Here is a 14,795-nt window from a genome sequence, read left to right as displayed (position 1 = left end):
AGTCTAAGTGTTTGTAGAAATGTCTGAATAAACAAGTGTATGATATATTGTACTTTATACGGGCGTTGAGAAGAGATTCTCAACTACCATAACAATGTGCATGATTTCCTCCATGTAACTTATATTCATTGTCTGTTTTACTTAGACACTACATATGTGTGAATTCATGTTTAAGTTGAAATCCATCAAGTGCTCACATGCTGGTATGATTGAAATTGTTGATCCATTACTGTTCTGATTAGCATGTATGATTATCTGTATAATCGAATGTGTTTGGGACTACGGAATAGTCCAGGCAATCGGTAACAAGCATTGAATAGGTGACTGAGGTTGATTTCGCCATATAAGACGTGTTCGATGAACCCGAGTCGTACCTTGGTTGTCGGCAGTGGTTAGGCCACACGGAGTGCTTACGCACTTCATGTCGGTCAATTCAATGTGCGTTCGTACTAGTCGAGCTCGTCAAGTTACCCGATTGACCCAATTTATGTTCACCATGAATGGACGCTACTGCTTGAATCTAAGGTACCAAACTCACTAGTGAAAACCCTCTAAAACCTTGGTACCTCGATCCGCTAAGACTCATGAGCCGGACATAGTGGTATGGGACACCGTAGTCGAGCTGTCGGCCTATGCTGGGGTGACGAGCCTCCCCGTAGTGACCAGTTAGTAACCCAGACTCGTGAGCCGAATACGGTGGTATGAGACACTGTATTCGAGCTGTCGGCCTACACTGATCAGGTGATGAGCCCTTTGTAGTGACCTTGAGTGTACTCTGAGACTGCGTAGAGGCGAAGAGCCTTTCCATAGCAATAAGAGTACAAACTAGGCCTGCACTGATCAGGTGACGGGCCCTTTGCAGCGACCTAGAACTGTAACATCGTATGAGACTTACTAGGACTGACGACCTTAGAATGGATCATTGTTTGAGAATTGATATAAGGGAGGTACCTTAGCTTCCCAATCCTGCTGTATGAAAATGACTAATAAGAACTTGGTAATCACGCTTATGCACCACATTGCATGTGTCGTTTGACAATGTGTAGAGAGCACGAGGAAGTGACTGACATGCGCGACCGTTAGGTGAAGATCGCTGAGGGAGTGCAGGCGAGGGCATACATCATTTATTCATACCATTCTTGCATTAATCAGAGTATCTAGGAATGTTCGATTGTATTGCTTTATCATTACTGCTTGACTGAATTGATAACATGTTAACCTTTGCTTTATTGTTCCACTGAGTTGATCACTCACTCCCACGTTACGGGACGGTGCTTTAAACACCAACCAGACCCTGTTGTAAGTTCAGATGATGACGCAGCCTGCGAGGCGGAGCCGGACTTTGAGGATGATGAGGAGGCATTCTCTTACATGCACTATTCAGGCGGGTTCACATAGACCGCTCTAATCGGCGGGGGCTTCAGGGTTATACTTGTAGTGGACTGTTACATTTTTGATATTTTACATTTTGAAACAATACATGTAATTTTTGACCTGACAATGCACACATACTTTGGGGACTTATACTGATTTGTAAACTTATATATATTTATTTCAGTCTTCCGCTTGCGTATTACAACTGTCCCTGGATTATGTTTTGCAGTTTTGGCTTAATCTTATTCATGTTTATGCACTAATACAGACAACATTTAATCATCATTAAATATGTTGCATAAGTGATGTGTTGGAACTCGGGAGTTGGACTTTTACTCGACCCCTGATTTTCAGGGCATTACAAGAACTTTCTCACCTAATTCACCCATGGAGTTGCAAATGATATTCAATTTTGTGAAGAACTCCATGAAGGTCTCATGCTCTTCCATTCTAAGACTTTCGAATTGTGATGTTAGAAGTTGTAGTTTGGATCTCTTCACAGTGCTTATTCCTTCTTGGGTTGTTTCCAACAAATCCCATGCTTCTTTAAATGTCTCACACATACTGATTTGATTGAAAATATATTGGGACACAGCACAGTAGATAACATTCATAGCTTTAGCCTTAGCAGTTTAATTTTCTTTGTCAAATGTTGTCCACTTCTCTTTAGATTTCGGTTTGGTGATAGTTGTGCCGTTTTCAAGTACTGTTTGTTCAGATGGTGGCACATATCCTCTTTTAACTATATCCCAAACATCATGATCCAATGATCTTAGAAAGTAGTGCATTCTAGCCTTCCAATATGGATAATTTGATCCATCAAATACTGGAGGTCTAGAGACCGATGAGCCCTCTCCTTTGGCCATATTCCCAACTTCAGTCAAGATCACTCTCTAGGCGGTGAAGCCCTTAAAGAGAGACCCGCTCTGATACGAATTGAAATTGCGGTAATGACCGCTTTAGTTGAAGTAGGAATATGCTAATATGTCATAGAGGGAGGTGAATAGGACTTTTTAATAATTTTATATCAATTCAAAAACCTATCTCTCTAATCCTAACAACAAGCATACATTTAGGATTACTCGAGAGTAACTCTACTGGCTTCCAAGCCCGGTAGAGGATCCAATCACAACCTATTTGAAAGATGAACAATATGCAAACTAGTTTATGATGGATATGACTGTGTGTGTGTGTGTGAGATGTGATCTCAGATAATCAAATATGAAGATATTAAAGGAAATCACACAAAATATAAGTCAATAGTAATCTCAAACACAGTCATTTTTATAGTGGTTCGACTACTTGTCTACTCCACTCCCGGTAACCGCACTGAACCCTTGAGTGTACCGGATTTCACCAAGGAGGTTTCACATGGTTCACCCCAAACCCAAGGTTTTAAATCAGGTTCACCTTTAACCTTTATAACCTACACCTAGACTGATTGTTTATGCTCTCACAAGCAAAGGTCAACACAACACACCCACTTTTAGGCACACTGGCCAAGGATCTTCTATAAGACCCTAACTGTTTATGCTCTCACGAGCAAGGGTCAACACAACACACCCGCTTTTAGGCACACTGGCTAAGGATCTTCCATAAGACCCTAACTGTTTATGCTCTCCACAGAGCAAGGGTCAACACAACGCACCCACCACGTACACTCCCATTGGAGGCCTCCTAGAGGACTTGCAAGGGGTGAGAAATACCTTAGACCCAATCCTACAAAGGAATGATCAGAAGGGTCCTCTGGACTCTGATAACTTACATATAAGTAGATGAGTCCCTTTTAGCTCGTTGACGAAGATCTCCTCCTTTGTTGATGAAGAGTCTTCTGTTTCCTTGAAACATAACTCAGAAGATATACCAATGCATGGTGACGGGTTGGGTCAATGTTATGATGGAATCCTACTCTCAAATATTTTTCTATAAAAGAGATAGAGTGATTCAAATCATCTATGCATTCAAGGCATCCCAGCTTAATGATTTTCCATTAAGGTGGTAGCTGGAGGGTCCTTGAATGCGAAAGTTCATTCCCCAATCCACTTTATTGAATATTAATGATGAGGGGTAGATTGGAGGATGAACTCCCTTGAGAGAAAGGGCTTTGGGTAAATAATCTAAGGTAAAACACTCAAAAGCACTCTTTTCTTTCTCTACTAGCAACTAAAGACGAGTTCTTTATATATAGGCAAAAAGTTCCAACAGATATAAAACGGTCACATTTATGATAGAGTTCGATATCATCGAGTAGGGTCAATATCATCGAGCATATACTCTCGATTGCATCGACTGGCTGCTCGATGACACTAACTCAATGTCATACGCTTTTGAAACCTTTTGCTAGTTGGTCGAGGAAATCGAGACAGGTGTCGATAACATCGGATTTCGAACTCCGATAGTATCGATACAAGGTTCGATTCCTCGACATTTGAAAAATGAGAGAGACTTTCTTTGAAATATTTCAGGTCAATAGATATGATCGAGGTATACTCGATATAATCAGAATTTGAATGTCGATGATATCGGTAGTCGGGTCGATGCATTGATAAATCCAAAGGATTTTCCAGTTAAGCTTGCTGGCCAGTTTATGTCCATTCTCGATGCAATCGACTCGGCCTCGATATCATCGATATTTGAATATCGATTCTATCGAGTGACCCTCGATCAAAGATAAATTATCCTAAATTATTTGTTGGATATCTGTGAGTCCAAGACTGATATCATCGAAGGCCTTCTGATATCATCGAGATTTGTATTCCGATGATATCGAGGAATACTTCGATATATCGATGATCTTATGATTTTTCTTAGAAAAAACAGGGACTCATTTGCTCTGCTATCGATTTTATCGAGTCAACTTCGATAGACTCGGATTCGAATATCGATGATATCGATAGGTATATCGATACATCGATAATTCCGTCTAGATAAGTATGTGGTAGCTGAACATATTTTGTCCTCATTTCGATGATATCGTTTAGTCATCGAGGACATCGACAGCGCATGTTGATAATATCGATCAGTATATCGATAAAATCGACAGAGCTAGAAAACTTGGAGATTTTCTAAATTCTAAAAAAGTTTTCTAACTCAAAACCCTATGATGTTCTAATTTGTTTTAAGGGTTTTAATTATCTGGTGTTTTGGGACATGGGATGTGAGGCTTTGATTTACCTGTAGCGAGTTCATGCACACATCCGGTTGAGGCAGACGCTTTCATCGATCTTCCTATGAGGCTCTGCAGTCTAACTGACTCAACAATCACGCTAATTAATAAACTAAGGCACTTTCAATATAGTGGGCCTAAGTGGGTTAGGCCCTACAGTCAGCTTGAATAGGCCTAGCTACATTGTGGGCTTGCATTAATATCTCGAGTTTAGGATCAAACGATGCCTCTTTGCCCCCTAATGCAAGATAGGCATATGATATATTTTGTTCCCTGAGAGTCTCAATACGCACGGATGTACAAGATCTTCGCCAGACGATGACGTTTGTGAATATTCACTAGCCTATTCGATCAGGCCAGCTTTTGGGACAGGCATGTCAAAGGAGGCACTCCTCATAATCTTAGTCAATTTTAAATAAATAAGGATTGGGTTACTTCGCAGCTCTTCCCTGCGGTGGTCAGCTAGGAATTTTATTTATTTTGCTGTGCTGTCGCTACAGTTCCTATAGGGCTGGTGGGCTTTGGCCAAGGACTGACGGCCCAAGCCTAACATAGGCCTGGAAAATTGGCTCAAGCCCAAGCACAAAAATTTTTACCTGACCTGAAAGTTAATAGAACCATATTTTTCAGATTGAGGGCCTGTAATTCATCCATTGGTCAAGTGGGCTACGCATGCACAAAGAAATGGACATTTTGGAAAACTGAAATCAACAATCTATGTTTAACACGAGTGGTTTAAATACTTGTAGGATATAACGGATCTGCATATAAAGTTGGTTTGCCCAGGCAAGCCTGACCTGGAATTGATCGGGCTATGCAAGGCCATAGCCCAGCCCATAGGCCTATGATGGGTCCGGCGGGATACCCGGTCCATTTCCACCCTTACTGATCTCAGACAAAATATCAGTCCGTTGGCAGTTTCTCCGAGCGAATGGGCGGGTAGACAGTTCCTATGATTGCAACCATAATTAGATGGTCAGGATTGTCTGATCAAAGGAATTTGAGGGGTGGAGCCATAGTATTAACTGTCCTAGTGATGCCACGCGTACGGTAAACGGTGTAGAGGCACAGTGACTCCCATACATCTACATGCATATTTATTCATTTGAGGATTAATAATGGCAATTTCCAGAAGACCGTTTCAACTGTTGTCAAAGAGTGGATTTCTCAGAGTTCTTAACATTTTCCTGATATATTCTATTATAACCACATGAAGGAAAACTAGCCGTTGATTTTCATGAGCATGTCCATATGGGAAATGGTTATTTCCATTACTTTAAAATCTGTCTCGCATTCAACCAAAACCCATCTCAAAGTCATACCCCCTCTTATGCAATTCAACATCTCCTTCTCTTCTTGCCAAATCTATCATCCCGCCCCCCTTGAATCCCTACGAAAAACCCATTTGCTCCTTCTCGTCACTGGCCGCAGACCAGACACCGCATTCACCTCCAAACTGTTGAGCTACTACTGCAGATTCGGAAGAATTACGGATGCGCAGAAACTGTTCGGCGAAATGCCTGATAAGAATGTTGTTTCCTGGTCAACTATGATTTATGGGTATGCAAGAAACGGGTTTTATTTGGAACCTCTGAAACTCTTTTCACAGATGCAGGTTTCAGGTGTTGTTCCCAACTCTTTCACTTTGGTTGCTATTCTTGTTTGCTCGGCTGGCTTGGAGAACCTAAACCTTGGGAGTGCTGTCCATGGTCGAGTTGTGAAAACTGGGCTGGAGTACAATTCATTTGTTGGGACTGCAATGTTAGATACTTACGCTAAATGTGGGAATATTGCTGATTCTTATAAATTATTTAAGCAGATGGATGAACTGAGTTTGATTTCATGTAATGCATTAATTTCCGGTTACGTCCGTAATGAACTATTTGAAGAAGCTCTATTACTGTTTAACAAAATTCGGGTATTTGGTCTGGTACCCAATTTTGTGACCATGTTGAGTGTTATTCAGGGTTGTATTGCTATTGTGTCAGTTAGCCTGTGCAAGAGTGTGCATGCTTACATTGTTAAAATCGGGCTCGATTTGAATGTCTACATTCTCAATTCAGTTCTCGACATGTATTTGAGTTTGGGAAATTTAGACGTTGCGGCTGAATTTTTCCAAAATATGGTTTTTAAGGATGTTATTAGTTGGACAACAATGATGGCTTCTTTCGTGCGGTGTGGGCGTGCTTCTGACTGTTTGAAACTGTTCTCTCAAATGAGAGATTATGGCATTCATCCTGATACAGTGGCTGCAGTTAATATAATAGCGGCTTGTGGTCTTTTGGGAGATTTGATGAGAGGGAGATTAATCCACAGCTGGATCATGGTCGTTGGGTTTTTCTTGGAGCTTTCTGTTTCGAATTCTCTAATTGTAATGTATTCCAAGTGCGGGGATTTGGACTCTGCAAGAACTGTATTCAATTGTATGGTCGAAAAGAGTTTGGTTTCTTGGACTGCGATGATTTCAGGGTATGTGCAGAATGGGCAGCCTAGAGGGGCACTGAGATTGCTACTTACAATGAGAATCAAAGAAAATTTTGATCTTGATTCAATAACTTTGGTTGGTGCACTAACAGCTTGTGGCGAACTAGCTGGCTTAGGGCTCTGCAAGCAGTTACATGCCTATGTATTTGCAGCTGGGTTTCTTCAATACAACTCAATTCAAAATAGCCTTCTGATGACTTATGCAAGGTGTGGAGATGTAGAGATTGCTCATAATGTATTTAGAGAGATCGCTTGTCCAGATATAGTCTCATGGAATGCTATGATATCAGGATATGGAATTAATGGCAATGGAGTAGCTGCTGTCTCACTCTTTCATGAAATGGTGAAAAGTAGTGAAGAGCCAGATAATGTGACATATCTTAGTGTGTTGAATGCTTGTAGCCATTCGGGATTGGTGGATGAAGGGTTGATGACTTTTAGTCAAATGGTGAATGAGAAGAGGATTAGACCGAGAGAAGAACATTTTGGGTGTGTAGTAGACATGCTTGTTCGTGCAGGGCGCTTTGAGGATGTGAATGAATTTGTCAACAATGTTTCTGGGGAGGTGGATTTGAATGTTTGGAGGGCTTTGCTGGGTGGGTGTCGGATCCATAATAATGTTACGCTTGCAGAACTGGCAGCCAATAAGGTGTTCCAGTTAGATCCTGAAGATTCGGGCCAGGTCGTGCTACTTTCGAATCTCTATGCATCTCTTGGAAGGTTTGAGGAGGCTGAGGCTTTGAGATTGAGCATGAGACTGAAGGGATTGACGAAGAACCCAGGGCTTAGCATGCTCGATGTGGTGCCACATGATTTTGGCTAGGGAATGTGTTTATTCTCTCTTATAGTATTCAAAATTGAAGCTTTATTGAAAGAGTAGAGAAGAAATGCTAGATGCTAAGGCGCACATGCGAATGTAGCATAGTTGTGTGTGTGTGTATAGAGAGAGAAAGAGAGAGGTCTAAAGTCCAATATAAGGAGAGTCACATTATAAAAAGAAATATCTAGCCATTGATCAATATCAAAATACAATTGTGGATCACTCAATGAGTGGATGTTGCTAATTTTTTGTCAAAGTGGTCTTTATGGTGATCACAACCTATTAAATGGGTTGGATATTGTGTGCACATTGAAAGGTTGAACTTACCCTCTAGGCGGACCATAACTTCCTGCCCAACTGGTTGGACTTGAGACCGTGTTCATGGCAAGCTTCCCCTGAGGTTTAGCTATATGGGCGCCGGCGTGATGAGTGTGATGGACATCCATTCCATTAATCAAATGCATCCTTCCATGGTGAGCTATGGACCTGAAAATCAGGCCAATCCATGACTTAGGTGGGCCACACCATAGACAACAGTTGAGAGTGGATGCCAACCCATTCAAACATTGGTGATTGTTTATAGGGCCATTAAGATGTGGTTCATACATCCAATCCATCTATTGTGTGTGTTCCACTTGGATGAGGGTCACACCAAATCTTAGGCCATTCCAAAACTTAAGTGGGCCCCAAGTGCTTCTTAGATGTTTAGGCATGGTTTTCCATGATTTTAGATGGTTTGGTCTACCTAAGTACCGGATTTTTGCCACATCCCATAACCTAGAGGGGATCTACCAAATGCACTGCATGAATGTCCATAGAGAACTTACCAAATGCACGGCGTGGATTGCCATCACACATCATGGTGGGCCCACATAGCTCATGGGAAACTCCCATGACCTCATGGTGCCATTTTCCGTGTGTCCTTTTAAGGGTAAACAGAGATTTGCAGCAGAACAAAACAAGCACAAAAAGGAAAACAGGGCCAAATCTAAATTAAGATGATGCAACTACAATCAGAGATCATCAAGGTCTGTTTGCACACACCATGCTTCCTGTGATAATCAGCCACCTCGTTCGTTGCTCTATTTGCATGAGAAAAGGAACTTTGCTTTCCTCTGCAGAGATCCCAGACCTCCTTCCCGACCATGCCCACCTGATGGCACTTATAGAATCTCCTTGAACAATATCCGTAACGAGATTGAATCAATCCAAAAACTTGATTATCTAAAGAAGTGATGTAGCTTCCGCGAAATTCGAATATGGAAATTCCAACAGAACGAGAAAATCCAGGATTTCGAAATGAACATCCATCGAATTTACCTTTGAACTGACTAGCAGACGAGGCTTCCATGGAGTCACTGACTGATTCTTTCTTGGATTCTAACTTAAGGACTTCTTTCCATTCAGCAGAGAACAACACTCACAGGATCTTGACCAAGCTAGGGGTGTCCTTGCACCAACATTGGTTGAGTTTGAAGATCCTGATGCTGATGACACGAATATGAGATTCTTCCCCTCGAATATCCTATCATTAGATGATGCACTCCTTGAGAAGTGGCCGAGATCCATGATAAATAAAGAACGAAACAAGATGGATAAGAAAGTAAGAACCTCTATCCAATTGTGCCTAACAGATGAGGTCCTCTACAATGTCATGAGAGATAAAACTACAACAAGTACATGGGTGAACTTAGAAGACATCTATGCGAAGAAATCTATTGAGAATTGCCTGTAATTGAAGTTACAGTTGTTTAATATGAAGATAGCAGATGGGACTGATGTTGATGCCCTACATTAGTAACTTTAACAAGATTATTTGTAAATAGCTAGATGTAGAAGAAATGATGAAAGATGAGGATCAGGCATGCATCCTATTGAATTCTCTCCCAACATCATATGAGTCATTCAAGGACTCGTTGTGCACCGGTAGATCGACCATTAGCGTCGATACCATTATCTCAACCTTTCAAGGAAATACGAAGAGAAAAAAAGCGGTGATGTGGGTGCCTCTACTGATGCACTGGTTACGAGGGATGAAATTCTGAGCGGGACAATGGATCTTCTTGATCGAGGTCCAAATCCAAAGGCAAAGGCAAAAGGAAGTTAAAGTGCTGGAATTGTGAGATGTCTAGGCATATGAAGAAGGATTGCACAAATCTTAAGGTCAAGAAAGAGAACTTAGAGGCTTCATCCAAGGATGCCACACTGTAAAGTCTGATGTAGGTACAAGTAGTTATGATGTGTTGTTAGTGTTCATAGTTGGACACTTATACGATGAACGCAAGGATAAGTGGATTTTCGATATTGGGGCATCATATCACACGACTCCTAATCGGAATTGGTTCACCAATTACAGAGAGTGTGATGGTGGTCAGGTATTTATGGGCAAAACGATAATACCTGTAATGTTGTGTGTGTTGGATAGGTGCGTATTAATAAGTTTGATGGCATAGAGCGTACCTTGACTAATGTGAGTCACGTTCCTGATATGAGGAAGAGCTTGATCTCTTGTAGCACTGGAGGCACTTAGGTGCAGATTCACTGGTTTTTAACGAGTCCTTACAGTTTCAAAGGGCGCACTCGTAGTCATGAAGGCACTGAGGAACGGGAACCTTTATAGGTTGATTGGAAGCACTTCATCGGGTGAAGCTGTAACGCCTGTAGCAGATTCCACGTCTGCGCATATGTGGCATACAGGATTGGGCCACATGAGCGAGCGAGGCATAATAGTACTTTCTGACTGTTGTTTAATTTCAGCTTTTAAAATTTTTGATTTAAGTATATGCAAGTATTGTATATATGGTAAACATTTAAGGTTATCTTTTAAATCTTGAAGACATGTATGTACGGGTGTTCTTGATTATGTGGATTCTTATGTATGGGGGTTGTCACTCATGGTTTCTGGTGGAGGGTTGTTATGATTCATAACGTTCATTGATGGCTATTCTAGGAAGGTATGAGTTTATTTTATGAAAAATAAATCCGATGTTTTCATAAACTTCAATCATTGGAAGGCAATGGTAGAAAAATATTCAAGGCGAAAGTGAAGGTATTAATGGTAGATAACAATGGGGAATTCAATCAATACTATAAGGATGAAGGGATTGTAAGGCACAACATAGTGCACCACACACTAGAGCATAATGGTGTGGCTGAGCGGATGAATCAGAGTCTCTTGGAGAGGGCCTGATGCATGATCAGTAATGTTGGGTTGGGCAAGGACCTATGGACTGAGGCCGTTAACATGACTTGTTACTTGATGAATCAGTTCTCTTCTAGGACCATTGAATGTAAAATTCCATAGGAAGTGTGGAGTGGTTAGTAGGTAGACTACTCCAGACTACGTGTATTTAGTTGTGACACTTAGTCTCATATACTGTTAGTTGAGAGAGATAAACTAAACAAAAGATTCAAAAAATACATCTTTATTGGATATGGTGATGGTATGAAGGGGTACAAGATGTATGAACGGGTCACATAGAAAATTATCATTAGTTGTAACGTCAAATTCGATGAAGGATTCTTGTTCCATAAGGATGAGAACAAGGAACCTGAAAAGTTGGTGGTGACATTTAATTAGACAGAGATGAGATACAGGCTGAGACAGAGACATAGACATAGGTATAAGAGCAGGTGAAGCAACCACTTGTGAGAAGGAATCCACCGCAGGATCATAGGTTACTGGCAAGATACATGAATGACTCAAATGTTGCATATCCTCATTACAGATGAGGTGGATCCGTCTACTCTTTAGGAGGCACTTGATGAGCTAGATGCCGAAAGGTGGAAAGTTGTGATGGATGATGAGATGGACTCCTTGTACAAGAATGAGACGTGAGAGCTGGTGGAGCTTCCCATTGGCTATAAAGCGATCGGGTGCAAGTAGATCTTCAAGAAGAAACATGATAGGTACAAGGCAAGGTTGGTAGCGAAGAGATACACTTAGAGGGAAGGTTTCGACTTCATTGAGATTTTTATGCCGGTTGTGAAGCAAGTATCTATCAAATTGATGTTAGCGTTAGTCACTCAATACGATCTTGAGCTGGAGCAAATGGATGTGAAGAATGCCTTCTACATGGGAAATTGGAAGAACATATCTACATAAAGCAACTAGAAGGCTTTGAAATAAAAGGGGTGGAGAACAAAGTTTGTAGGTTGAAAATGTCATTGTAAGGCTTAAAACAGTCGTATAGGTAGTGATATAAAAAGTTTGATTCTTTCATGGTCAATCAGAGGTTTACCTAGAGTAAATATGATCATTGTGTCTATTACAAGATACTGAATGATGGGAAGTTAATTATCTTATTATTGTATGTCAATGACATGCTTATTGCTAGTCACAACATGTTTGAGATTGACCTACTGAAGACTCAGTTATTAGGGACATTCGAAATGAAAGATCTAGGGGTTACAAAGAGGGTTCTCGGCATTGATATACACAAAGATAGGAAAAGGACCGGGCTTTGGTTATCTTAGAAAGAATATGTAAGACCCGTAATCCTAGTCCGTACTGTTCCGTCGACTCCCGCGATCCTTCCCGTCAAATTTCGATAACCTGTGACATATAATCGACGTTTGTGCACGACCGTAAGTCATATCCTGTAGAATTGAGTCGGCTTAATCCAAGACGCGACCGCACCGTCGCCACGGTTCCAACGCTGCGACTCATGCACCAATGCGATACCCTAGCCGGAAGATGTGAGCCGGCGTTTATTTCGAAGAGAATACCGCGCGTTGCAATCCTAAGAGAATCTCTACAACATGTCCCATCAATCAATCAATCCATCACCTCGTGTCAAGTACAAGAGCACCCATGCTTTCTTTCTCCACAAGTTAAGCAACCACCAAAGTCAACCCATCGCTCACCTCACACATCACTCACCTCACATCCATCACTCCTTACAATCCTCTCTCTCTCTCTCTTCACATTTTCCAAGTAACCAAGCAAGGAAAGAGGAGTGGACGTCCATGGTTTTCCAAGAGAGTAAGTGCATGTGTGTGGCCCACTTTCCACCTCAAACTCATTCATCCCGGCCATTCACCTTTCATCACCTTCCATCAAAGTGGAGTACAAGGAGACCGACTTTTCAACGGACCGAGAAGATCGAATGGTGGGTACTTGTATAGGCTAGTTTCATATTTTTATGATGGGCCAAGTGAGGCCTACCGATCGATGGTATGGATCTCACTTTGGACCCTAAGATGTGGCCGATGACCCACCTTGATCCTCATGATCATTCCATGATGGGGCCATTCTCCATGGACCCCATCATGATGTTTATTTTCCTTGCATGGATAGGGTCATCTAGACCCTCCATTTCAGTGGAGAAAGGATATCCACCGTTGATTTTGATAGGTGGGCCCATATGAAATGGGACCCACTTGATGTATGTTTTAAATCATGCAAAGGAGGGCCCATAGTGTAGGGGTCCCTCCATCATCGCGTGTCTCCCGATCTCTCTCTTTCTCTCCCTCTCTTTTTGTTAATGTGATGAAATGGCCCGTGGCCCACCCAGATGGACCCCACCATAAGGTATGTATTTTATCCAAGTTACCTATAGGTGGGGCCCACTTTATAAGTGTGATATCCACACCAATCCATCATTTGGTGGCCCACCTGAGCAGGGCCCACCTTACATATATGTTCATGCCAAGCCGTCCACGCTGGACGTGAATTGTAAAAAAAGGGGAGATTTCTTTTGGTTTTGGGGTGGACCGCTCCCATAGGCCCCACCTTGATGTATGTTTTCAATCCAAGCCGTCCATTTCATTCCTTAGATCATTTTAGGCATTGAGCTGAAAAATGAAGTGGATCCGAATTTCTGGTGGGCCATAGCATAGCAAACTGTGACTTTTACCATTGAAAAATCACTTGATGAATTTATACGCCAAAACGCCTTGAATATTGGGCTTGTTTGGCTTGTTTTGAGCCATGGGAGCCAATGGATGGGGTGGATTCTCTTGATGCGGGCCCTTCCACAGAAAAACTTCAGGAAAACCATGATTTAAAAAAAAAAAACAAAAAACTGAGAAGGCAGCACCTACCGCCATTGTCAGAGCAGCAGGGGCTGCTGCGCTGGGCGGTCCCTGGCCGACCGTGGACCCCAAAAAAAATGGACCCCACTGTGATGTGTTTATGTATCCACACCGCCCATTTCGTAAGCCTTTAGGGCAGTGGGCCACCCTCTAAATTTCAGCCGTATACGTGGCTCAGGTGGCCCACATCATAGGAAACAATGGTGATTGAATAACTGCCATGGAATCCTTTTTTTGGGTTCGTAGATGTTTTGGGTCATATGGAAATGTTTTTCCTCTTCATTCAGGTCATGCGTGACCTTATTAACAGGTTGGACGGCAAACAAGCATTATGGTGGGCCCCACGTGGGACCCACAGTGATGTATATGTTTCATTCTCACCGTCCACTGACCGTGGACGGTGGAACTCACCATGATTTATGTGTTCTATTCGCACTGTCCATAGTACTAGACGGTGGGACCCACCCCACGTGTGGGGCCTGCACCTGGTGTGCTGTGTGTGTGTATATATTATATTGTATATAATATAAATTATATATAATATATATCTGATGGTGGGCCCTTCGTGGAACCCACCTGTTTCATCCATGCCATCCGTCTATATGGGACCCACCATGATGCATGTGTTGCATCCAAGCCATCTAACCTTTTGGGCAAGCTCATTTTAAGGCTTGAAACGAAATAAGATAGATCTATTTATCAAGTGGACCACACGGCAATGTGAACATTGAAACTCTACCACTGAAATCACCTTGGTGTATGGGGCCCATCTTGATTTATTTGTGGCCGTCCATTGAGGCCCACCTTGGTATATGTATGAGGCCCATCTTGATTTATTTGTGTCTGTCAATTGAAGCCCACCTTGATATATACATGAGGCCCATGTGATTAGGCCCGTTATTGGGGCCCACCGTG

The 14,795-nt window shown here is 42.0% G+C and overlaps 1 protein-coding gene across 1 annotated transcript; it reads left to right on the top strand.

Moving 5' to 3' along the window:
* Window positions 1–5,798: 5,798 nt before the first annotated feature.
* Window positions 5,799–7,847, top strand: LOC131226178 (pentatricopeptide repeat-containing protein At1g11290, chloroplastic-like). The gene has a single exon (XM_058221923.1). It carries the CDS (start codon window positions 5,799–5,801, stop codon window positions 7,845–7,847), a length of 2,049 nt encoding a protein of 682 aa, XP_058077906.1.
* The last annotated feature ends 6,948 nt before the right edge of the window (window positions 7,848–14,795 follow it).

Source organism: Magnolia sinica, chromosome 2, assembly GCF_029962835.1.
Source record: "Magnolia sinica isolate HGM2019 chromosome 2, MsV1, whole genome shotgun sequence".
Taxonomy (NCBI): domain Eukaryota; kingdom Viridiplantae; phylum Streptophyta; class Magnoliopsida; order Magnoliales; family Magnoliaceae; genus Magnolia; species Magnolia sinica.
Note: the sequence above shows the minus strand (reverse complement) of the source record. Positions and strands in the feature narration are given on the sequence as shown.

Bases quoted from the DNA above. Each gene is read 5' to 3' on its own strand.
- LOC131226178 (XM_058221923.1), top strand. From the start codon at position 5,799: ATGGTTATTTCCATTACTTTAAAATCTGTCTCGCATTCAACCAAAACC.